Here is a 26,127-nt window from a genome sequence, read left to right as displayed (position 1 = left end):
CTAGAGACATCTCACGGAAGAAGTAGAAAATAAGGAGATAATAACAATAATGACAACAATAACATGTTGCGGCAGAAACCCATAGTTTGATGAAAATGTTTAGTTTGTTTGTCCTAGTAGCCTTCTCTATTTTTATAGTTAAGACTATGACTTATTTCTTTAATGATGACTAAGGGACAGGGATGGGTATACACTTGTTTGAATTGATGCAAGTTGGGGTGTATTGATGTATCGGTGTGGGTTTGACCGGTTTAGGAAACACTGGGGGTACTTGAGATAAGGGTTAATGATACTATAGGGGGGAGCACCAAGTGAGGAGTTTATTGAATACGCGTATCAGGGGGAGGAAAGGTGGGACATCCTGTTGGCATCGTCGGGCAGATATAGGTCTGTTTGACCTATTTGCCTGTAGGGGGGTGGGTATCTGAGGGAGGGTTGTCAGGGGGGGGAGGGGGGGGAATGGGGCAGGGCACATGAGTATTGGAGAGGAAGAATTCGACCCAGACAGGAATTATCAGTATAGGTTTTGTAATGGAAGGTATAAGAGAGTTAAGATAGTTATTGAAACAGAAACAGGGAAGAGTAGACTAGTTAAGTTGATTATTAGCAGTGAGCAGTTAGCTGGCAGTCCCTCCATATTCAGATATGTCACTTAGATTTGCAACATGGAATGTCTGCGGGTTGAACGATCCCCAAAAAAGACAGAAGATAGCAGTTCGGTTACGGCAGATGAATGTAGATTATGTATTCTTACAAGAGACACATGTAATGAGCACTCAGGAGTTCTGTCTTAACCAGTTGGGATTTTATTTAATTGCAAGATCCAAGTTAGGAGCGAAAAATAGGGGGGTAGCTATTCTCTCAAGAAGTAAAAATGTGGTAATTGGAAAAAAATTAGAGGATCAATGGGGTAGGTGGGCCATGGTTGAGATTTTAATAGAGGGTGTATGGCCAACTTTAGTAGCGATATATGGCTCAACCCAGGATGATCCAGAAATCTTGCAATTTTTGGATGCAGAGTTGGCAGGGTGGCCATCTCAGGTCATTATAGGAGGTGATTTAAACATCAATGGGGCAGACGGGCTTGGGGTAGGTCCGACCAGAGCCTATAAAGGGAGGAAGAAAAGAGTATATAAGGCTCTGGTTAATCTCTTAGAGAACAATAGTTTGCAAGATGTCTGGGGTAGTATTAGACCGGGCCAGACAGGTTTTACATACTATTCTGCACCCTACTGTATCTGTGTTCGGTTAGACTACTTCCTGATATCTAATGACTTAATGACCAGAGTAGAAATCGATAGGCTCCCGCGAATTTTAAGTGACCATAATCCCTTGATATTAACAATGAAGGTAGAAGGGAGAACTAGATTAAGCAGGATCTGGACTTTTGAAAGAGGACTCCTCTTGGATAATAAGTATATACAACATATGTCCAAATGGATCAGCGAGTTTTTCGAGAATAACAGAGGGAGCGCTCCAGCCGGAGTTGTATGGGATGCTTTTAAGGTTGGAGTTCGGGGAGAGACATGCAGTTTTAGTGCTTACAAAAGGAAAGTAGCTCAAATCAGGGACAGTGACATAGAGAGGGCTGTCTTAGAGGCGGAGGACCACCTTCATGAAGCTTTAATAAGGGGCGAACTGATTGAAGAAGCTATTATAGAATTAATGAAAGTCAAAAGTGAAGCGGAGGAAGATATGGCGAACAAGGCAGCTCAATACTATATTATTAAAAGGGTAAGATGCTACGAGTTTAGTGAAAAAAGTTGGACATGTACTTGCCATGCGGACTAGACAGATAGCAGCAACGGGGACTGTTAGGGAGATCAGGGACGAATTCGGAAAGTTACATTCAGACTCGCAGGAAATAAGGGAGGTCTTCAGGAAATTTTATCAGACATTATATGATGAACAATATCCTAGCAATACTGAAGAGATAAGGGAATACCTTCGGGATATACCGGTCGAGAGGGTTTCTAGAGAAGACGCAGAAGGATTGGAGAAACTGCTGGAGTACACCGAAGTTAAAGAAGCTATGGGCAACCTTCCCTCTGGAAAGGCCGCTGGCCCGGATCAACTGCCTTTAGAGTTTTATAAAACTTTTTGGGGGAGTTTAGGGCAGGATTTAATTAGCACGATCCAAACTGCACAGTCTGGGGAGTCTATCCCCAAATCTTGGAGCGGTGCAGATATTGTCTTAATATTAAAAAAAGGGAAGATAGAAACTGAACCAGGGTCTTATAGACCTATTACGTTAATGAATAATGATACTAAAATATATTCAAAAGCACTTGCAATGAGATTTGCAGGAATAATAGCCCCCTTGGTTAGCAGCAATCAGCATGGTTTTATTCCCGGCAGAGGGACGACACATCACACCCGGGAAGTCATAACCATGTTCGATGCCACCGAAGTCATAGGAGACCCGATGGCCGTAATGTTGCTTGATGCTGAGAAGGCGTTCGATCGGGTCTCCTGGGACTTCCTGTGGCATATCCTAATAAGAGCTGGGATAAAGGGGGGCTTTGTGAAAGCCCTACAGGCTCTGTATAGGGAACCGGTTGCAGCTCTAAGAGTTAACGGGGGTACTATGGGTCAATTTCAGATCAAGAGAGGCACACGACAGGGGTGTCCTTACTCGCCCCTCTTGTTTGCCATGTACATGGACCCACTAATCCGCAAGATAGAGTTATGTCCAGATATCACCCCATTAAACACACTACTGGGTCCCTGTAAGATACTCGCTTACGCTGACGATGTGGCGGTGATAACACCAAACCCCACGGAGGCGATTGGGTTGTTAGAGGCAGAGGCCCGTAAATTCGGGCACGTATCGGGTTACGCGCTGAATACCTCAAAGACCCAGATTATTAAGAACTCCATGACTATCTGCAATGATAACCGCGTTGTACAAGAAGGGCTTTACCTAGGTATTATCATCTCAGCCGATCTAGACAACTTGGTGGAAAAAAATATTGTTCCAATATTAGACAAAGTAAAGAAAGATCTTGATCGATACGAGAACCTTCATTTATCATTAGTAGGACGAGTCAACATTATTAAAATGTTGGTTTTGCCTAAATTTTTGTATGTTTTTAGAGCTATCCCACTGTTAGTTGATAATAAGTGGTTCAAAATTTGTGAACAAATGGTCAACCGTTTTGTTTGGGCAAAAGGCAAGACGCGGAGGGCATTGAGATTCATGTCGCTCCCGCGGGAAAGATGGGGTTGGTCACTACCAGATTTAAAGTTCTATTATAGGGCAGCGGCACTGCAATGTATGGTGGGCTTGATTGGAGGTGCCGAAGTGGAGGGCTGGGACGATTTTGGGTCGCTTGCTATTTATGGTTTGGTTCTTGGTACGAATGCTGAAAATGTATTTTTAAGATTTACGGTGGGTAGTTACTTCAAAAGAACACGCTTTAAGACTGTAATGGCTGCATATAATATATGGAAAGGGATCTGCAAAAAGGTGGGAATCGGGAAGTACAATATATATACCAGACTAAAAAATAATCCCTCCCTTCCTAGCGAAGTTTTCTCGGGTACTGTTTTTCAAGAGTGGGATAGGCGGGGGATAAGAAAAATTGGAGATATGATGGGCCTCCATGGCATATTACAGTTTACGGAACTCCAAAATAATTTTACTTTGGACACAAAACATTTCTTTAAATATCTCCAAATAAGAAGCTGTCTCGTAAATAAACAAGGGGGCGCATTGGGTTTCGAAAGAAACACATTGATGGATCTTATAGAAAATGGTTCAGACTGCACGATTAAGAGGTTTTACTTAGAAATGACGAAATTAAAGAAAGATGATTTAGAGAAATGGGTAGATAGATGGTCTTTGGATTTAAACATAGATTTAGATATGGGGAGGGACATTTTTATTGAATCACTGGAAATGGGGAGAAAAGCGCTGTGTTCATCGTCCCTCCAGGCTCAACACTATAAGATACTATACCATCTATATTATACACCTGCGAAGATTGCTCAGTGGGGTGGTACATCTGGCAATACCTGTTTTAGATGTGGAAACCTGTACGCTGATCTGATACATATTTTTGCAGTCTGTCCTCACCTGGATAAATTGAAACAGGATATTGTGAATTTCTTTCAGATCGCAATGTCTTCGACTATAGAGTTAACACCAGTGGTTATGCTATCGGGGTTAAGTGCTGGCGAGCAGCCGACCTGTAAATATTTTATATTTGTGGCAATGGCGATTTTGAGACTTCTTGTGGCTTCTGCTTGGTTAGATCCTAATCCCCCATCATATCACCAATGGTTAGGTAGAGTAATGTCTATACAAAAGTTGGAAATAGCCATATACGCTAGAAAGGGAAAAAAGGGCAAGAAGATGGGTATGCAAATTTGGGAATCCTTTATTCGATGGAAGCTTGGTACAGATTCCTAAAAAACTATCAACTTGTTTTGATTTTTTTTGATTTCTGTCTGAATTTGCATGTTTAAATTTGTGTTTTAAATGTTTTGTAATCATTGTGCCCTGCTAATGTTATAAAGAAAATGGGGGAAAAAATTCTAATAAAAAAATTAAAAAAAAAAAAAAAAGAAATTGTCCAATAGTAATCGTATTAATACATATTAATAAATTTCTCAGAGGCCGAATTATGTTCCTAAAACTTTGGCTACAAAAATATTAGATAGGAATTTGATAATTCGCTTGGCAAACATTGTTTAAAAACCAACTGAGCATCATTACAAAGTGTCCAGCCTTTTCTACATTTTAGATAAGCAGTGTAATGTCCAGATTTTGTGGGAGGACCATCATGGGAAATTATTACTACTACTACAAAAGTCTTTCCTTATATTGATAGTTGACTTGTTACAAAATGTTTTATTAAAGTTTCCAATTTTCTTCCATCAGCTGTACAACGAAGCATCATTAAATATTTAAATAATGTTGATAACATTTCTGATTTGCATTGGCTACACTCCATGTTCTGATTTGCTGATTTAACTAGTTTATTGAAAGACACTGATTTACAGTCTGGTAATGTCAAATATATAAATCTTTCAGTTTCTATGTTAGTGCTACTTGTATACATACAATTTTCACAATGATGTTCCCATTTATAACAAAGGCCAAAAAGATTTTCAATTTCTATGCCTTCATTTACCAATATGGTAAGCATATACATTAGAAATTGCTGAGCATCTTGTTGGATATTCTGCGTAAATTGTGTAGACCCAGAACATACATCCAAAAGATTACGAATATAACAAACACTTTGTATTTTACTTTTATCAGTTCTGAATTTTTCATAAAAGCAATGCAACAATGAACAAAATGTTTTTTTTCATTATACTGATTGTCTCTTCTCTAATCATATGTCGAATTTTTTTAATCTACAGTTGCTTTTTATCCTTTCCTATTATTTTGATTTTTTTTTGTGGTTGAAGCGTTGTCACTGGTTTTAACATTCTGAACATTCTTTTTCGGTCTAGAAAGATTTATAGTAATCTTACCAGAAGATTTTGTCTTTTTGGACACATTATGCTGCTCATCCAATACTTTCAAAGCGTGCTGTAGAATACAGCATGCTTTGAAAGAGAAAAAAACGAGGACAAATGAAAACATTTCTTCTCGTTTCTCTTCCCTATGCCACCCCTACTCTGGCGCAGAAAACTGACGCATTTCCAGTTTTACAATTTCTCATAAATCTGGAACTGCATCCGTAGAAATGTCACGCTTCTAACACGCAAAATGTTGTGTGAACGAGGGTGATATTTACAAGCACATGTTAAGTCACGGAGGGTCACTTTACCTGTGCTTGTAAATATCCCTTAGCAGGCTGCGCCATTGGTGCGTCACGCATAGTGATACACTGGCAGCGCAAGGGGCTTGTAAATCTCATAATATAATTCTAGACAAGTAACACAACTACCTGGATTTTACCAGGAAAAACATACTAATTATATTAAAAACAAAACCCCACATAAAACTCCTCACAAATTACCAATTTACCTTTCAAATTGATTTGAAGATTAAGAAGAATGTCAGTAACACACCAGATTTTCTTATACAGAATCTCTGCACTGCACTGCACTACTCAAGAAAACCAAAAAAATGGCAAAGTTTCCGTCTCATTTTGCACACATATACATGTACATATCAAATCATATTGCTTCCCACATTAATTAAAAATCTAACACATATTTCTATTGGTTACACATTTCAGCCCTTTCCAATTGACATACATGGAACACTCAACTCACCACACAGGTCACAAGTTCTGCACACAATGTTGCTAATCCAAACAGAAAGTGTGCTTGACTTTTCAAAATATCACCGTATCTAATGTAATGTTCCATTCAAACAGTTTTTCTTAACCAATAAGAAACATGCTTTTAAAAAACAGAAAAATGCACCCTACTTTTCAGACTATAATGTTCTCAAACAGCCAATCATTTCTATTCTTTTTTCAAAATTGCACCTTATCCACCATTTTAGAAAAATATTACTTTTCAAACTGCCATTTCATTCACAGAGACCATCTGAGTGCATCCAGACCTCCTTTCAAGATGCTTAGAGTGTGGATTGTGGACGCAGCAATATTTTCTGGATCTAAAGGTACGCAGAAAATAGAGCCATTGACAAAGACCTAGGTTTGCCAAATGTAGACATTAAATGGATTGGACAGAAAGGTTTAAAGTGGCACCAATTGATGCCATTGGTTAAATCTCCAACACCCTGACCTCATATTTGTGCACTGTGGTGGCCATGACCTAGGCACTTTGACTGGGGTAGGTCTGGAAATGCTTATGAAGGACACTTTTGGAGAATTGATGTCACTTTTCCCCCAAACTGCCTTTGTGTATTCTAACATATGCCAAAGGCAAAAATGGAACTGGTCCAATACATTTTGTCCACATATTGAGTAAGCATGGGCGTAGAAATCTGTTCCGTTTGTGGAATTTGCTGCAATTTCGCGGTCCGGGACGGATTTTCAAAAACTGAAGTACATGAAGCACTTACAGGGTTACAGCAGGTGCCCAAGTTGAAGCTAATTTCATCGTAACCATTTACAAAATGGTTACAAAGAAATTAACTTCAACTTGGGCACCTGCTGTAACCCTGGTTACACAGAAATTAACTTTAACTTGGGCACCTGCTGTAACCCTGTTAGTGCTTCCTGAGTGGCGCCTCCAGAGTTGTTGCCTACTTGCAACTATTCTCTGACGCTGCTCTGACCCTCGAAGCAGGGTCAGAGAATAGTTACAAGTATGGCAGAATGCTCCAGGCTGTAACAAATATTAAACCACAACAGGAAGCACTTACAGATAAGGCAGCAGGTGCCGGACTTGAAGCTTAAATTCAGTAACACATTAACCAGCCCCCGGTTGAGGCTGGGTAGGTGTGCTTTCTCCCCATAATCTACTGTGATGAACCGTAGGGTGGCAATGATTAACCAGAGGGTGGCAGTGATGAACCAGATGACAGTGATGAACCAGGGGGTGGCAGTGGTAAACCAGAGGGGGGCAGTGGTGAACTAGAGGGTGTCAGTGGTGAACCCGAGGGTGGCAGTGGTGAACCAGAGGGTGGCAGTGGTGAACCAGAGGGTGCTGTGATGAACCAGAGGGTGGCAGTGATGAACCAGAGGGTGGCAGTGATGAACCAGAGAGTGACAGTGCTGATCCAGAGGGTGCTGTGATGAACCAAAGGATGGCAGTGGTGAACCAGAGGGAGTCATTGGTGAACCAGAGGGTGGCAGTGGTGAACCAGAGGGTGCTGTGATGAACCAGAGGGTGGCAGTGATGAACCAGAGGGTGACAGCGATGAACCAGAGGGTGGCAGTGATGAACCAGAGGGTGGCAGTGGTGAACCAGAGGGTGACATTGATGAACTAGAGGGTGGCAGTGGTGAACCAGAGGGTGGCAGTGATGAACCAGAGGGTGGCAGTGGTGAACCAGAGGGTGGCAGTGATGAACCAGAGGGTGGCAGTGATGAACCAGATGGTGGCAGGGGTGAACCAGAGGGTGGCAGTGGTGAACCAGAGGGTGGCAGTGGTGAACCAGAGGGTGGCAGTGGTGAACCAGAGGGTGCTTTGATGAGCCAGAGGGTGGCAGTGATGAACCAGAGGGTGGCAGTGATGAACCAGAGAGAGACAGTGCTGATCCAGAGGGTGCTGTGATGAACCTGAGGGTGGCAGTGGTGAACCAGAGGAAGTCAGTGGTGAACCAGAGGGTGTCAGTGGTGAACCAGAGGGTGCTGTGATGAACCAGAGGGTGGCAGTGATGAACCAGAGGGTGGCAGTGATGTACCAGAGGGTGGCAGTGATGAACCAGATGGTGGCAGGGGTGAACCAGAGGGTGGCAGGTTGTGAACCAGAGGGTGGCAGTGATGAACCAGAGGGTCGCAGTGGTGAACCAGAGGGTGGCAGTGATGAACCAGAGGGTGGCAGTGATGAACCAGAGGTTGGCGCTGCAAAACTGCCTGGGATCCCTGTGGGTGTGAGCCCCTGCGCTTCTGAGCTGGCCAGGGGTTGTAAGCCCACGCGCTACTGAACTGCCCCGGGGCCCAGTCGGTGTGACCCCTCGTGCTGCTGAACTGCCCCGAAGCCCTCTCAGTGTGAAAAAATTATTTGTGCTCAATTGCCTGGGAGCCCTCTGGGTGTGAGCACACATTGTGCCAAGTGTCCCTCTGCCCCCAGTACATATATACCCGTACCGCACAGCACCATTATGCTCTTGCACCATGAAGTCTGGTGCCTGGATGCTCCTGATCCGTGTAGGTTGTACCACCGTCTGGTGCAGTCAAAATGTAAAGTCATAACTTGCTACACAGCACCAATAAACACGTGTCCCCTCTGGCACTGGTATGCGCATGTATCAGGCGTGGAGCACCCGCTTGCCACTGCACCCTACTGTCCAGCGCCAGCATATGCCTGTACAGGGCAGTTTAGTATGAGATGGGACATTGTCCAGCAGCAGCAGCTGCATGCGCCTGAACCCACTGAGCAGGATCAGAGTGGCTTTGTACCAACACGCGCAGCAGAGCTATCTTGGACATCTGAAGGATTCTGGGGTCCTGTGCCAAACTTATTTTTGCATCCATGAGTTTCCCGAGCGCCATCCCTGTGTAGCTCCTGTGACCAGGAGGCTGCTTTCTCCTCATCTGCTGCTCTGCTCGGTCTCTGACTCTTTATAAACAAGATGCATGTGAACTCGCTCAAGGGACCTCGGCGCCTTTTGTCACGCTGGCAAAGTTACAGGCACACGTGGTCACATATTTGTGCAAATGGCAAAAAATCCACGAGTTTGCGGGAAAATTCACGAACTAGCGGCCTTTTTTTGCAATTTCGCACGAATTCGCGTGAATTCGCAAATTTTACCCATACTTAGTATTGAGAAAGCAAGGAAACATGTCAATAAATCTTCTTTTCTCTGAGATTATGGGTCAGTTTACCACAACAATCTGCATTTCAATATGGATGGCATCTATAGGACAGAGGGTAACAGAGTATTCCTCATCATCTTTAGACTCTGCATAGGTACCTACTAGTAAGTTCCAAAATTTCTCAATAAACATAAGGGCTCTTTTTAGAGCCAGACAAAATCTAAACACATAAGCTGCATGTATATCTGAAAAATATTACTTTTTTTTCAGTTGGACTCGCGCACCCCACGTGTTAGAGTCGTTCACCTAACATATGCACACCAGGGAGCGCACCTAATTTTACCGTAAAAAAAATAGCATTTATCACTCATTTCTACTCTCCCCGGAAGCCCATACCTCGGGGCTCATTTATAACGTAGGGGACCGGAGGGAGAAAACCCAATACCTCCACAGTCCCAGCCAGCTCCCCGCATCCTTCGGGAGCCGGCATTGCTTTTCCACATGGGAAGCTGCTAACATGCAGCTCCCCGTGTGGAAAACAATCTGGTTTGCATTTTGAAACAGACAACAGGTTTCCCTGCTCTCTATTTCAAAACCCAAACCAAGTTTGCTGTGACAGCGGAGAGCTTTGTCTCCTGCCCTGCCATAGTAAACAGCAGTGGCGGTCCCTGGGACCGGAGAGGCCTTCGAGCCCCCCTCAAACATTTTTTAAAAAGCCCCAGGGGGTAGCGGGCCTTTGAGCACCCCACTCATCTATTTTTCTGGTGGGGTGGCGGTTAAGCCACCCCCGCCACCCATTACATTTTAGCCCTGGAGGGTGGCCATCCCCCGAGCTAGGAAGCCCCTCTGAGACCCCATAAAATGTAAAACTATTGCCCCTGAGATTTGGGCCCCCGGTAGCTAATTATTAAAGCCCAAATTTCATTCGATTCGTCAACCGGCGCGAAAATTATTCCAAATAGAATGTTGCAGATTTCCTATGGAAAATAGGTCCTAACTATAATTACCTACTGGCGACCGCCAGTAGCTAATGAAACACGGGAAGAAAGGTCAGGACACTCAGAGCCGGCACCAGTAAGTATATGAGTTTAGAAGTGTGGGCAAAAAATGGTAGTGTAGAGAGCTGAGAACTTGACCTCCCTAGTTCCCACAATTTTGGGTGACCAAAAACACAAAGATACAGAAAAGCTCAGCACATACCCCTAGAGTAGAAGAGAGTAAATCACAAATAGTAAAGTACAGTAACTCGAATGATAATTGCCAAACATAACATCTTATCCTAAAAAGAAAAGTTTGAGACTTCAAATTCTTGGAAAAAATTATCCTTCTTTTATTCTTTTATTTGATGATTCTTCATTAAACTTCATTAAAAACTCAATACAAGTCCATAGCCGACGGATATATATATATATTAAAAATCACCAAAATCCTTCATCTGCTCGCAGCGCCAGTCCACACCACTTCAGCTGCAAAGGATTCACCAACCACCGAAACTGCAGGCAAGTCAAAGGTTTATTCCTGGTTCCTGATTATGCGTTTCGGCCACCACTCGCCCTTGTTCACACAATCAGAGAGATAGAAACACAATTTTTTCTATACATTGCTGACACCACGTGATAGGACACCATGAATAGAAATAGAAAAAATATATACACATATATAAGAACACCCAGTCTTTCTTTTATAACATGCGTCTTTGCTTTCTTTTCCTTTCATGTTTTTTCATTCGCTTTTTTTCTATTTTTTCTTTTCTTTTTTTTCTTTTTCCTTTTTCAATTATTCTTCCCTTGATTGCTGTTGTGTCCATATTAAAATATATGCTGTGATCTTCATAAATTTCGTAGTCCATGTATAGGTGATAGGTCCCAGATACAATCCAATATTTCCGTATAAATACATTATTTCAATCGGTGATTCCATTTTCTTATAAAATTCCAAAGGATCTAAATACAATATAAATGCATAAATAAATATGTAAATATATTAAAATATGACAATCAATTCATTGTTATATTTGCAAAATATTGCCAATGCACCAAAATATGTATATTGATTCAGGACCTCCACTTGCTGGGAAATTCCAGCTTAAATGTATTCTTAAATACGATCACTCCTAGTACCTACTCCACCCTTCCTTCTAAGTACTAGAGAACAACACAGCATCATACGTCAAAATGTGCCTAAAAGTACTACCAAAGTGTCCAATGCATACTAAAGTGTACACAGACATGAATAAAATTCAAACCTGACTGTACCTCCATACTACAGACCGCTGCTCAGATAAGTGCCTATTTATCTATGGAAACAGAATGTGTACATCAAGGGGCCTTCATAACTGTCAAATCCTGATAAGAAAAGACAAATCAACTATAAAAAATTATGCAATCTTCTGTGATATTTTCAACCCATGCGGATGCTTGGTGTCAAGCTCTAAAATTATTCTCAATTCCAACTGCCTCAGGGCTTTTTCATGATCCCCTCCGCCTCTTGATTTTTGAATGGCAGCCGCCACAAAGTAACTCAAACAACTTAAATCATTATTATGTGTATGTTCGAAATGGTGGGCTACCGGATACATGAGGTCATTGTTGACTATTGCACGACAGTGTTGCAAAATCCTGACATGCACCTGCAGCTTAGTGCTGCCCACATATTTTAGTCCGCAGGTGCACATCAGGATATATACTGCAAACTCTGTTCTACAAGAGAAATTACCCTTGATGGCTATTTCATTTGGACTAAATGGTGAAGCATAATGTGTGGTATTTTTACCAAACTTGCAGGCTCTGCAAGTATTACATTTTGTGAAGCCGTCCTTTGGTTGCAACCACGTTTTAGCCGTTGCTAGTTCTGGGCAAACTTTCCCTATCTGCTTGCGCATTGAAATGCCCTTTCTGTAAGTAACAGTGGGTTGAGATGGTAATCTCGTAGACAGGACACTGTCAGGGCAGAGTCATCGCTAGCTTTTTTTTTGCATTATTAGTAAGTAATGACTCTCTTGATCTCTCATTGGTCTTCTTTATTGCAGCTTTGAGGATCTTTTCACTATAGCCGCTTTGTCGAAATCTATGATACCCCTCCTCTGTGCATCTGTTCAGATCCTCATTGTTGTTGCATATCCTTTTAAGATGCAAGAATTCTCCGTACGGGATATTGTCAATCAAATGTTTAGGATTAGCACTGCTGGCATGTAGAGTTATATTGCCAGCAGTATCCTTCCTATATAAAGTGGTACACAATTTCCCTTCATTTTGGTAAACCTTGACATCCAAAAAATCAATATTACTGATGTTAGAAGTAAATCTAAGATTAGCGGTATTGATATTGATCTGTATGATAAATTCAGATGCACTTGATTCTCTGCCTTGCCACACAATAAAAATGTCATCAATGTACCTTAACCAATACAAAACATGTTCATTCAAAGCGGTAGCATATATCACCTTGATGACCTGCTCCTCCCACAAGCCAACATGCAAGAATGCATAGCTGGGGGAGGAGCAAGCCCCCATAGCAACACCACGTTTCTGCAAATAAATATCATTGCCAAATAAAAAATAATTGTTATGCAGGCACCATGAGATTAAACTTAAAAGCATCTTTTTATGTTGATAAAACTCTATTGGTCTAAAATCTAAAAAATACTGAATAGCCTTTAAACCCATGGAATGCTCTATACTGGTGTATAAGGATTCAATGTCCAATGTAATAAAAAGTAAATGATCCTACCATTTAAACCCTTGTACCGTTCTTAAAAAGTCACCAGTGTCCTTCACATAACTGGGCAATTTTTTGACAAAATCTTGAAGGAAAAAGTCCACAAATTATGTAATAGTTTCACCGACACTATTTATGACCGATATAATGGGCCTGCCTGGAACCGATGTAGTTTTTTTATGAACTTTAGGGATGAAATAAAGTTTGGCTACTACTGTATGTTCTATATTCATAAATTTAAATTATTTCATTGAAATCACCCCTTCTCTCTTCCAGGTCATAAATGTATTTTTTAGACTCTGTCTAGCCACATTGGTTTTGGTATGTGTGGACTTCTCATAGCATTCATTATCTTGTAAGTGTCTATTGCCTTCCACAATGTAATTTTTTTGGAGCCAGATGACCCTTTTGCCCCCCTTTATCTGATTTAGTCACAATAATCTCATGTTTTCTGCCCAACGTTTTAATCAACTTGGCATATTCAATTTCTCTCTTACTCTTATACCGCTTTTTATGTAAATGGAAATGAATTGAAAAGATTCATTAATTATGTTCCATATAGATTAAGCGCAGTAAAGTGAATAATTTTGGTCAACTTCCTAGCGACCCTTCACCAAGGACTCCTGGCGTCAATCAGAGTTAATAAGGAGGGGGGTTGTACTGCCTATTTCAATTCCAAGCGAGGTGTCAGGCAGGGGTGTATCCCGCCCCCCCTCCATTTTACCGTATACATAAATTCCTTGGATAAACATCTAGAGGGGGCCACCCTGGATGTCCCGCGTGTGGGAGACTATGCAGTCCCAGTCCTTCTTTACGCGGATGACGCGGTTCTGTTAGCACGCACTGGACTGGGACTGCAGAGACTCTTGGACGCCTTTGGTGGCTTCATGAGGTCACTAGACCTACAGGTAAACAGTAAAAAGTCCCATGTTATGGTGGCAGGCAAACGATCTAAGGCCCAAAAAATAAAAAGTTTTGCCTGCAACGGGACGGAGATATCCAGGGTGCCGGTCTTCCCATATTTAGGCGTCATTTTTGATGAAAAGGGTAACTGGGCCCCCCAATTAACTGCCAAAAGTAAAGTTGTCGCAAGATCAACCTCAGCTCTATTTGGCTTCGCAAAACGTTTGGGATCGAGGCCCATGGAAGCCCTTTTAACAGTCTATAAAACCAAATGCCTGTCCATAGCACTGTATGGCGCCTCACTCTGGGGTTATTTACCGCTAGGTAAAATGCAGACCACGGAGAACAAGTTTTTAAGGTCATTACTAGCTGTCCCTCAATCTACTCCTGTATTTTCCCTGCACTCAGAGTTAGGTCTGAGATGTATCACAGATCTCTTACAGTTGGCCCCATTGTCCTGTTGGATTAAAACCTGGCTTAATAGCGAGATCACACTGAACCACTCCATCTTAAAAGATTGCATGGCGTTAGACAAGGCTGACAAAATCCCCTGGCTAGTCTATATCAGAAACACATTTTGTAAATTGGGTCGACCTGAACTATACTCGTCCCCAAATTTATTGCAAAAGGGTGACCTAGAGTGGATTAAAAGCAATTTTTTGAGTCTAGCGGACCAAGAACGGTAGAAGATGGAATTGTTAAAACCATCTGTCAGAGCACATTATATTCTGATGACTTCGCCACTTCTTGAATTATATCTAAACATTGTGTCAATTACCTATCACCGTCATCTTTTAACCCGATTTAGATTCAACATTGTTCATTTCTCCCTCGGCCACTTTCCAGCATGGGGCAGACCCGAATCATCAATTCCTTGTAGCTGTGATAACTTTTCTAGCCAAACTCTCATGCACTTTATTATTTTCTGTGATCATTACGCCGACATCAGGAAACAGTTCTTAGTACCACTCTTTAGAGAGGCGGGGTTCGCTCAAGTAAGGCCTGCACTCCTGTACCTACAACTATTAGGCAGTCCCCGGGTGATATACGGGGTTGCCTGTTTCCTGGTGGCTGCGGTTCAAAATAAAGCCAAAAGATTAGCGGCAATAGAGACTGTGGGGTGATTATACCTGTCCTGTTACTCAGTTTTTATTCTTCGTATCTCAATTTTTAATGCACCTTATTGTATATTTATGATGAACATTGGTTTTAATATATTTTTAACATATGTATGAATTATTGTCTTCGCTTTTATGATTATAATCAATCGAATAAAGTTTTATTTGACTTGACTTGAATAATATTCATGCTTTGCAATTGAACAAAATGCCCGCAATACATCCTCTTGTAAAAAATGTCATGTAAATATGTATAAAATGTTTGTTAAACTAAACTAAATATGGGATAAATAGTATGAAATTAAGGAGGGCTCACTGACTGCGAACAAAGCCGGCAGGCTGAAATGCGTTGGTCTAAGTGTTATAACTAAAAATAAAATAGCAATTACCATAATTCTTGTGTGCCGCGTACCTTGGAGTAAAAAATATCTATAAATATAGTAGGTAATATATATGCCAGTAGGTAGTTATAGTTAGGACCTATTTTCCATAGGAAATCCACAACATTCTATTCCCAATACCTTTGGCGCTGGTTGACGAATCTTCACAAAATGTTCTGAACTTATGGCCAGCTCCGGTTTGCTCCTATCCTGAAAGTCTCGGGGTGATTCGTCTAGCAGGGGCCGAGAAAAAAGGGGGTCCGAAAACATGTTTTCCCCATGCAATTTTCCATAGGAACCTTTAGTCCCAGCTACAGCCCGAACTGCTGAACGGAATTACACCAAATTTGGCAAAGAGGTAGACCTTTCTGTTAAATGGTGTAAATCTGTTCAGTAGTTGCTGAGAGATCAAAAGTGAAATCATATATATATAGCTATGGCCGCGGTGGATCCACGCACCCTGAGCGCACCCTGCATGCACCCTCCCGATCACGAGCTGCCACAAGCTGCATGCTAATTGGCTGTCAACTAGCTGTCAACACTCCAAACAAGGCAGTGTTGGCAACCATTTTGTGCCTCGGTAGAACCGAGGCACAAGAAATCCTTGAAAAAAGTGCACAAAACGCAAAAAGGGGGCAGGGTAGACACACCCTGATCCCCTAGGCCTGCTTAGGGGGTCCCACAATGCCCTGCCAGAGCAATCTTGGTTTGAATTTTGAAAGAGAGAGCAGGTTTACCTGCTCTCTCTTTCAAAATGCAAACCAAATTGCTTTTCCACAAGGGGAGCTGCATGTTAGCAGCTCCCCATGTCGAAAAGCAATGCCGGCTCCCGAAGGACGTGGGGAGCCGGTGGGACAGTGGGGGCATTGGGGCTCCCCAACGTTATATATAGACCCCGGGGGATGGGGACCCCGGGGAGAATAGAAATTAGTGGTGGGTGCTAAATTTTTTTACGGTAAAATTAGGACTCGTGCACCCAGCACAGCGCTCAGCATGGTCCCCTGGTGGGCACGCGCTGGGTGCGCACCTCATAACGTGTTGGGAGCACAACTCCTAACGCGTTGGGTACGCGACTCCAAGCAAAAAAAAGTTATGTTTTTCCGATATATATCAAGCTTATGTGTTTAGATCTTGGGTGGCTCTAAAAAGAGCTGTTGTTTTTATTGGGAGATTTTGGTACCTACAAGTAAGTATGGATGCAGAGTCTAAAGTTGTTGAGGAAGACTCTGTTACCCTCATCTATAAAATGTACACCATGTCTCCTATAGATGCCGTCCATATTAAAACGCAGATTGTTGTTGTAAATTCTATAATCTCTGAGATAAGCAGAAACAGCTTTATTGACATATTTCCTAGCTTTCTCAATCTGTGGAGAGAATTGATTGAACCAGTTCAATTTCTGTCTTTGGCATATGTTACAAAAGACAAGAGAAAAGTGACATCAATTCTCCAAAGGTGTCCTTCATAAGCATTTCCAGACCTACCCCAGTCAAAGTGCCTAGGTCATTGCCACCACAGTGCACAATGATGAGGTCAGGGTGTTGGAGATGCAAAAAGGATTTAACCAATGGTGCCACTTTAATCCTTTCTGTCCAATCCATTTAATGTCTACATTTGGCAAAGCTAGGTCTTTGTCAATGCCTCTGTTTTCTGCATACATTTGGCTCCAGAAAATATAGCTGTGTCCCACAATCCACACTGTAAGCATCTTGAAGGGAGGTCTGGATGCACTCAGAAGGTGTCTGTATGTGAAATGGCAGTTTGAAAACTAAGATTTTTCTAAATTGGTGGTTAAGATGCAGTTGTGAAAAAAAATAAAATGTGTGGCTATTGGGGAATATTATAGACTGAAAAGTAGGGTGCATGTTTCTGTTTTTAAAAGCATGATTCTTATTGGTTAATAAAAAACTGTTTGAAAGGAACATTACATAGGATAAGCTGATATTTTGAAAAGTCAAGCACACTTGCAGTTTGGATTAGCAACATTGTGTGCTGAACTTGTGACCTGTGTGTTCAGTTCAGTGTTCCATGAACTGTTACTATGGTAACAGGCAGTAAGCAGATTGGAGGTAGGGTCCAAAGTTATGTCAATTGGAAAGGGTTGAAATGTGTAACCAATAGAAATGTGTGTTAGGTTTTGAATTAATGTGGGAAGCAGTGTGATTTGATATTAAGCTGTATATGTGTGCAGAATGAGAGAGAAAATCTGCAATTTTTTTGTTTTTGCTAGTAGCAGTGCAGTACAGACATTCTGTATAAGAAAATCTGGTGTGTGACTGACATACTTCTTAAACTACAAATCAATTTTAAAGGTGAGTTATTAATTTGTGAGGGGTCGTATGTGGTGCCTTTGTGTTTCTCCTGCTAAAGTCTAAGACGTAGTCCTGCGTGTCTAGAATCATACTGTCAATCTGTGTGCTTTTGCTTTATTCATGTCTTTTTTGACACATAACTTCTTAAAAACCTATCCTGTTTTCAGGTTTTAGTAGAATTTGAAGCCAGTCATTGCTTATGCATTCGCAAAATGAGTCAGGCCTTCACTCTAGAGTGCAGTACTGAAATATGTAGAATGTGTGAAGGCTCCTTACCCATTCCAGACTAGTGAATCTGTTTTGCCGAAGTCCAAGGAATAGTGTGGCTTGTCTACAATCACACTGCGAGTCTGTGTGCATTTGGGCAACCATTGTGAGAGAAGCATTTGGTTACTTCAGGTATTTGGTGACATATAACTGCTTAAAAACCTATCCTGTTGTCAAGTTTTAGTAGTATTAGAAGCCAGTGATTGCTTATGCATTCGCAAAATGAGTCAGGCTTTCACACTAGAGTGTAGTTCTGAAATATGTAGAATGTGTGAAGTCCTCTTACCCCTTCCAGATGACTGAATGTGTTTTGGTAAAGTCCAAGGAATAGTGTTGCTTGTCTAGAATCACACTGTGGGCCTGTGTGCATTTGAGCGACCATTGTGGGAGAAGCATTTGGTTACTTCATGTCTTTGCAGACAGATAACTGCTTTAAAACCTGTCATGTTGTCAAGTTTTAGTAGTATTAGAAGCCAGTCATTGCTTATGTATTCACAACATGAGTCAGGCTTTCACACTAGAGTGTAGTTCTGAAATGTGTAGAATGTGTGCAGTCCTCTTACCCCTTCCAGACGACTGAATGTGTTTTGGTAAAGTCCAAGGAATAGTGTTGATTGTCTAGAATCACACTTGTGAGCCTGTATGCATTTGGGCAACCATTGTGAGAGAAACATTTGGTTACTTCATGTCTTTGCAGACAGATAACTGCTTTAAACCCGGTCATGTTGTCAAGTTTTAGTAGTATTAGAAGCCAGTCATTGCTTATGTATTCGGAAAATGAGTCAAGATTTCACACTAGAGTGTTGTTCTGAAATATGTAGCATGTGTGCTGTCACCTTACCCCTTTCAGACTATTGACTGTTTTGGTAAAGTCCAAGGAATAGTGCTGCTTGTCTAGAATCACACTGTGAGTCTGTGTGTATTTAGACAACCATTGTGAAAGAAGCATTTGGTTACTTCATGTCTTTGCAGACACATAACTGCTTAAAAACCTATCTGTTCTCAAGTTTTGGTAGAATTAGAAGCCAGTCATTGCTTATGAATTCGCCAAATGAGTCAGTCTTTCACACTGGAGTGTAGTTCTGAAATATGTATAATGTGTGCAGTCACATTACCCCTTCCAGACTAGTGAATCTCTTTTGGTAAAGTCCAAGGAATAGTGTGCTTGTCTAGCATCACACTGTGAGTCTTTGTGCATTTGGGCAACCATTATGAGAGAAGCATTTTTTTACTTAATGTCTTTGCAGACATATAACTGCTTTAAAATCTGTCATGTTGTCAAGTTTTAGTAGAATGAAAAGACAGTCATTGCTTATGCATTCGCAAAATGAGTCAGGATTTCACACTAGAGTGTAGTTCTGAAATATGAAGCATGTGTGCAGTCACCTTATCCCTTCCAGACTACTGACTGTGTTTTGGTAAAGTCCATGGAATAGTGTTGCTTGTCTAGCATCACACTGTGAGTCTCTGTGCATTTGGGCAACCAATATGAGAGAAGCTTTTTGTTACTTCAGTCTTTGCAGGCACATAACTGCTTAAAAACCTATACTGTTCTCAAGTTTTGGTAGAAGTAGAAGCCAGTCATTGCTTATGCATTCGCAACATGAGTCATGCTTTCACACTAGAGTGCAGTACTGAAATATGTAGAATGTGTGCAGTCACCTTACCCCTTCCAGACTAGTCCATGTGTTTTGATAAAGTCTAAGGAATAGTGTTGCTTGTGTAGAATCACACTGTGAGTCTGTGTGCATTTGGGCAACCATTGTGAGGGAAGCATTTGCTTAATGCATATCTTTGCAGAAACATAACTGCTTAAAAACCTATCCTTTTCTCAAGTTTTAGTAGAATTAGAATTCAGTCATTGCTAATGCATTCGTAAATTTAATCAGGCTTTCACACTGGAGTGTAGTTCTGAAATGGTGCACAGACATAATATCGACTCCAAAATATCGTTTGGACAGAATATCGAGTTTTAAATATCGTTTGGAGAAAATATCGACAGGACAGAATATCGACAGCCAAAATATCGTTTTTAAGGTAAGTGAAGTAATATCGACTGTAAATAATATCGAAAGTAAAAAATATCGTTTTTTATATAATATGTAATTATTTATAGTGTTTTTATGTTATAATATGTGTGAAAAGTGTCATTTTATGTTATAATTATTTTTAATTAATAATTTTTTTTAAATTATTGTGTAATTTTATTCTGTAGCGGGTTGTGGGTTTATAGGGGAATAGGGTGGGAAGTCATTTAATTATAATTAATAAATATGTAAATTTATTAATTGGTAGTAATAATTAATTAATTGGTAATTACATATTATATGTTAATTATTTAAAATTTAATTGGTAATTAATTTAATTTAATTTATTAATTGCTAATTATGTAAATTAAAATAATGTATTTCCTGTAGCGGGTTGTGGGTTTATAGGGGAATAGGGTGGGAAGTAATTTAATTATTATTTATTAAATATGTAAATGTATTAATTGGTAGTAATATTTAATTAATTGGTAATTAAATAATATTTGTTAATTAATTAAAATGTAATTGGTAATTAATTTAATTTAATTGATTAATTGCTAATTATGTTAAATTAAAGGGGTATTTTTAGAGTTCAGGGTCAGTTTTTAGTTTTTGGGTAAAGGGGTATTTTTAGGGTTCAGGGTCAGTTTTTAGTTTTTTGGGTAAAGGGGTATTTTAAGGGTTCAGGGTCAGTTTTTAGTTTTTGGGTAAAGGGGTATTTTTAGGGTTCAGGTTCAGTTTTTAGTTTTTGGGTAAAGGGGTATTTTTAGGGTTCAGGGTCAGTTTTTAGTTTTTGGGTAAAGGGGTATGTTTAGGGTTCAGGGTCAGTTTTTAGTTTTTGGGTCAAGGGGTATTTTTAGGGTTCAGGGTCAGTTTTGGGTTTTTGGGTAAAGGGGTATTTTTAGGGTTCAGGGTCAGTTTTGAGTTTTTGGGTAAAGGGGTATTTTTAGGGTTCAGGGTCAGTTTTTAGTTTTTGGGTAAAGGGGTATTTTTAGGGTTCAGGGTCAGTTTTGGGTTTTTGGGTAAAGGGGTATTTTTAGGGTTCAGGGTCAGTTTTTAGTTTTTGGGTAAAGGTATTTTTAGGGTTCAGGGTCAGTTTTTAGTTTTTGGGTAAAGGGGTATTTTTAGGGTTCAGGGTCAGTTTTGGGTTTTTGGGTAAAGGGTTTTTTTAGGGTTCAGGGTCAGTTTTGGGGTACAGGGGTACAGGGGTACAGTGTAAAAATAAAGTAAAATTAAATTTACATTAATTTAATTTAATGAAATTAAATTAAATTAAATTATATTTAAATAATTTTAAATAATTTAAATAAAAAAAAAATATTATATACTTACCAATACTTACGTTGTAATGGTAGTGCATTGTAAAAGTTGCGTTGTAACGTCATATATCCACTGTTGCACTCTTTGCAGTGGGAATAGTAATTTTTACTCTTTTGTATTTGTACGTTAATAATATTGGCTATTATTTAATTAAATTTTGTTACTATATATATATATGTTTTAAGAAATATGATTAAAAAAATATTATTTTTTTACTTTCATGAATTATTTAATTATTAAAAGTTATTTTAAGTATTGTTAATTATATTTTAGTAATTAATTTTTTATATTAATGTAATTAAACATTGTTTTTATTAAAGTCGATATTTTTTACAACTATATTTTTGTTAACGATATTTTGTACTTGATATTTTTGTACTTACCTGTTTGTACATACAAACTCGATATTTTGGTTGTAGATATTTTCTCGTCGATATTTTGGGTAGTCGATATTTTGGTAGTCGATATTATTTCAGTGATCCTTCTGAAATATGTAGAATTTGTGCAGTCACCTTACCCCTTCCAGACTATTGAATGTGTTTTGACAAAGTCCAATGAATATTATTTATTGTCTAGAATCACACCGTGAGCCTGTATGCATCTGGGCAACCATTATGAGAGAAGCATTTGGTTACTTCTTGTCTTTGCAGACAGATAACTGCTTTACAACCAGTCATGTTGTCAAGTTATAGTAGTATTAGAAGCCAGTCATTGCTTATGCATTCGCAAAATGAGTCAGGCTTTCACACTAGTGTGTAGTTCTGAAATTTGTAGAATGTGTGCAGTCACCTTACCCCATCCAGACTACTGAATGTGTTTTGGTAAAGTCCAAGGAATAGTGTTGCTTGTCTAGAATCACATTGTGAGTCTGTGTGCATTTGGGTAACCATTGTGAGAGAAGCATTTGGTTACTTCATGTCTTCGCAGACACATAACTGCTTAAAAACCTATCCTGTTCTCAAGTTTTTGTAGAGTTAGAAGGCAGTCATTGCTTATGCATTCGCAAAATAAGTCAGGCTTTCACACTAGAGTGCAGTACTGAAATATGTAGACTGTGTGCAGTCACCTTACCCCTTCCAGACTAGTGAATGTGTTTTGATAAAGTCTAAGTAATAGTGTTGCTTGTCTAGAATCAAACTGTGAGCCTGTGTACATTTGAGCGACCATTGTCAGAGAAGCATTTGGTTACTTAATGTCTTTGCAGACAGATAACTGCTTTAAAACCTGTCATGTTGTCAAGTTTAAGTAGTATTAGAAGCCAGTCATTGCTTATGCATTCGCAAAATGAGTCAGAATTTCACACTAGAGTGTAGTTCTGAAATATGTAGAATGTGTGCAGTCACCTTACCCCTTCCAGACTACTGAATGTGTTTTGGTAAATTCCAAGGAATACTGTTGCTTGTCTAGAATCACACTGTGAGTCTGTGTGCATTGGGCAATGAGTCAGGCATTCACACTAGAGTGCAGTACTGAAATATGTAGAATGTTTGCAGTCACCTTACCCCTTCCAGACTACTGTATGTGTTTTGGTAGAGTCCGACGAATAGTGTTGCTTGTCTAGAATCACACTGTGAGTCCGTGTGCATTTGGGTAACCATTGTGAGAGAAGCATTTGGTTACTTCATGTCTTCGCAGACACGTGGAGTGGTGTGGCTCACTGGTTAGAGGCGGCAGACCCGGAAGCAGAGGTTGGCCCGGGACCAGGGTTCGATTCCCGATGCGGCAGGGTCTTGGGCCAAGGTCAGCGGACTCGATAATCCTCGCCTCGGTGCCTACTCTAACCATGGGTCCCACTCAGCAACTCTGGGCAATAGCTTGCTTAATCTCCACTAACGGCCCCATCAGCGCCGGGGATGCTTGTCTTCACCTTGGAGATGCCCAGGAGGGACCATCTCACAGGGAAAGCCAGGATGGGTTCCCCAGTGGTATACAGCGCCGGGGCGCCACTTTGCTGGGGCAGCTGTGCGCTTTACAAGTATACGACATTTAACATAACTGCTTGAAAACCTATCCTGTTCTCAAGTTTTGGTAGAGTTAGAAGGCAGTCATTGCTTATGCATTCGCAAAATAAGTCAGGCTTTCACACTAGAGTGCAGTACTGAAATATGTAGAATGTGTGCAGTCACCTTACCCCTTCCAGACTAGTGAATGTGTTTTGATAAAGTCTAAGTAATAGTGTTGCTTGTCAAGAATCACACTGTGAGCCTGTGTACATTTGAGCGACCATTGTGAGAGAAGCATTTGCTTAATGCATGTCTTTGCAGACACACAACTGCTTGAAAACCTATCCTTTTTTTGAGTTTTAGTAGAATTAGAAGCCAGTCATTGCTTAAGCATTCGTAAAATTATTCAGGCTTTCACACTAGTGTGTAGTTCCGAAATATGTAGAATTTGTGCAGTCACCTTACCCCTTCCAGATTATTGAATGTGTTTTGGGAAAGTCCAAGGAATAGTGTTTATTGTCTAGAATCACACCATGAGCCTGTATGCATTTGGGCAACCATTATGAGAGAAGCATTTGTTTACTTCATGTCTTTGCAGACAGATAACTTCTTTACAACCTGTCATGTTGTCAAGTTTTAGTACTGTTAGAAGCCAGTCATTGCTTATGCATTCGCAAAATGAGTCAGGCTTTCACACTAGTGTGTAGTTCTGAAATATGTAGAATGTGTGCATTCACCTTACCCCTTCCAGACTTCTGAATGTATTTTGGTAAAGTCCAAGGAATAGTGTTGCTTGTCTAGAATCACACTGTGAGTCCGTGTGCATTTGGGCAACATTGTGAGAGAAGCATTTGGTTACTTCATGTCTTTGCAGGCACATAACTGCTTAAAAACCTATACTGTTCTCAAGTTTTGGTAGAAATAGAAGCCAGTCATTGCTTATGCATTCGCAACATGAGTCATGCTTTTACACTAGAGTGCAGTACTGAAATATGTAGAATGTGTGCAGTCACCTTTCCCCTTCCAGACTAGTGAATGTGTTTTGATGAAGTTTAAGGAATAGTGTTGCTTGTGTAGAATCACACTGTGAGTCTGTGTGCATTTGGGCAACCATTGTGAGGGAAGCATTTGCTTAATGCATATCTTTGCAGAAACATAACTGCTTAAAAACCTATCCTTTTCTCAAGTTTTGTAGAACTAGAATCCAGTCATTGCTAATGCATTCGTAAATTTAATCAGGCTTTCACACTAGAGTGTAGTTCTGAAATATGTAGAATTTGTGCAGTCACCTTACCCCTTCCAGACTATTGAATGTGTTTTGGGAAAGTTCAAGGAATATTATTTATTGTCAAGAATCACACCGTGAGCCTGTATGCATCTGGGCAACCATTATGAGAAAAGCATTTGGTTACTTCTTGTCTTTGCAGACAGATAACTGCTTTACAACCAGTCATGTTGTCAAGTTATAGTAGTATTAGAAGCCAGGCATTGCTTATGCATTCGCAAAATGAGTCAGGCTTTCACACTAGTGTGTAGTTCTGAAATATGTAGAATGTGTGCAGTCACCTTACCCCTTCCAGACTACTGAATGTGTTTTGGTAAAGTCCAAGGAATAGTGTTGCTTGTCTAGAATCACATTGTGAGTCTGTGTGTATTTGGGTAACCATTGTGAGAGAAGCATTTGGTTACTTCATGTCTTCGCAGACACATAACTGCTTAAAAACCTATCCTGTTCTCAGGTTTTGGTAGAGTTAGAAGGCAGTCATTGCTTATGCATTCGCAAAATAAGTCAGGCTTTCACACTAGAGTGCGGTACTGAAATATGTACACTGTGTGCAGTCACCTTACCCCTTCCAGACTAGTGAATGTGTTTTGATAAAGTCTAAGTAATAGTGTTGCTTGTCTAAAATCAAACTGTAAGCCTGTGTACATTTGAGCGTCCATTGTCAGAGAAGCATTTGGTTACTTCATGTCTTTGCAGACAGATAACTGCTTTAAAACCTGTCATGTTGTCAAGTTTAAGTAGTATTAGAAGCCAGTCATTGCTTATGCATTCGCAAAATGAGTCAGAATTTCACACTAGAGTGTAGTTCTGAAATATGTAGAATGTGTGCAGTCAAATTACCCCTTCCAGACTACTGAATGTGTTTTGGTAAATTCAAAGGAATACTGTTGCTTGTCTAGAATCACACTGTGAGTCTGTGTGCATTGGGCAATGAGTCAGGCATTCACACTAGAGTGCAGTACTGAAATATGTAGAATGTGTGCAGTCACCTTACCCCTTCCAGACTACTGTATGTGTTTTGGTAAAGTCCAAGGAATAGTGTTGCTTGTCTAGAATCACACTGTGAGTCTGTGTGCATTTGGGTAACCATTGTGAGAGAAGCATTTGGTTACTTCATGTCTTCGCAGACACATAACTGCTTGAAAACCTATCCTGTTCTCAAGTTTTGGTAGAGTTAGAAGGCAGTCATTGCTTATGCATTCGCAAAATAAGTCAGGCTTTCACACTAGAGTCCAGTACTAAAATATTTAGAATGTGTGCAGTCACCTTACCCCTTCCAGACTAGTGAATGTGTTTTGATAAAGTCTAAGTAATAGGGTTGCTTGTCAAGAATCACACTGTGAGCCTGTGTACATTTGAGCGACCATTGTGAGAGAAGCATTTGCTTAATGCATGTCTTTGCAGACACACAACTGCTTAAAAACCTATCCTTTTTTCGAGTTTTAGTAGAATTAGAGGCCAGTCATTGCTTATGCATTCGTAAAATTATTCAGGCTT

At 40.3% G+C, this 26,127-nt stretch overlaps 1 protein-coding gene across 2 annotated transcripts in view; it reads left to right on the top strand.

Annotated features, from left to right (window-relative positions):
• The window catches only part of LOC144824447 (uncharacterized), a 170,995-nt gene that overhangs the window by 35,544 nt on the left and 109,324 nt on the right, over nucleotides 1-26,127 (top strand). Inside the window, exon 2 of one of the 2 annotated variants that reach the window (XM_078683549.1) lies at nucleotides 6,510-6,592. The exons of the other annotated variant lie outside the window; for it this stretch is intronic. Within the exon in view, the coding sequence (XP_078539675.1) occupies nucleotides 6,510-6,592 (83 nt within the window). The remainder of the gene's footprint in view (nucleotides 1-6,509; nucleotides 6,593-26,127) is intronic. 2 annotated transcript variants of the gene reach the window in all.

This window comes from Lissotriton helveticus, chromosome 3_1, assembly GCF_964261635.1.
Source record: "Lissotriton helveticus chromosome 3_1, aLisHel1.1, whole genome shotgun sequence".
Classification (NCBI taxonomy): domain Eukaryota; kingdom Metazoa; phylum Chordata; class Amphibia; order Caudata; family Salamandridae; genus Lissotriton; species Lissotriton helveticus.
This window is presented reverse-complemented; position numbering and strand designations above follow the sequence as displayed.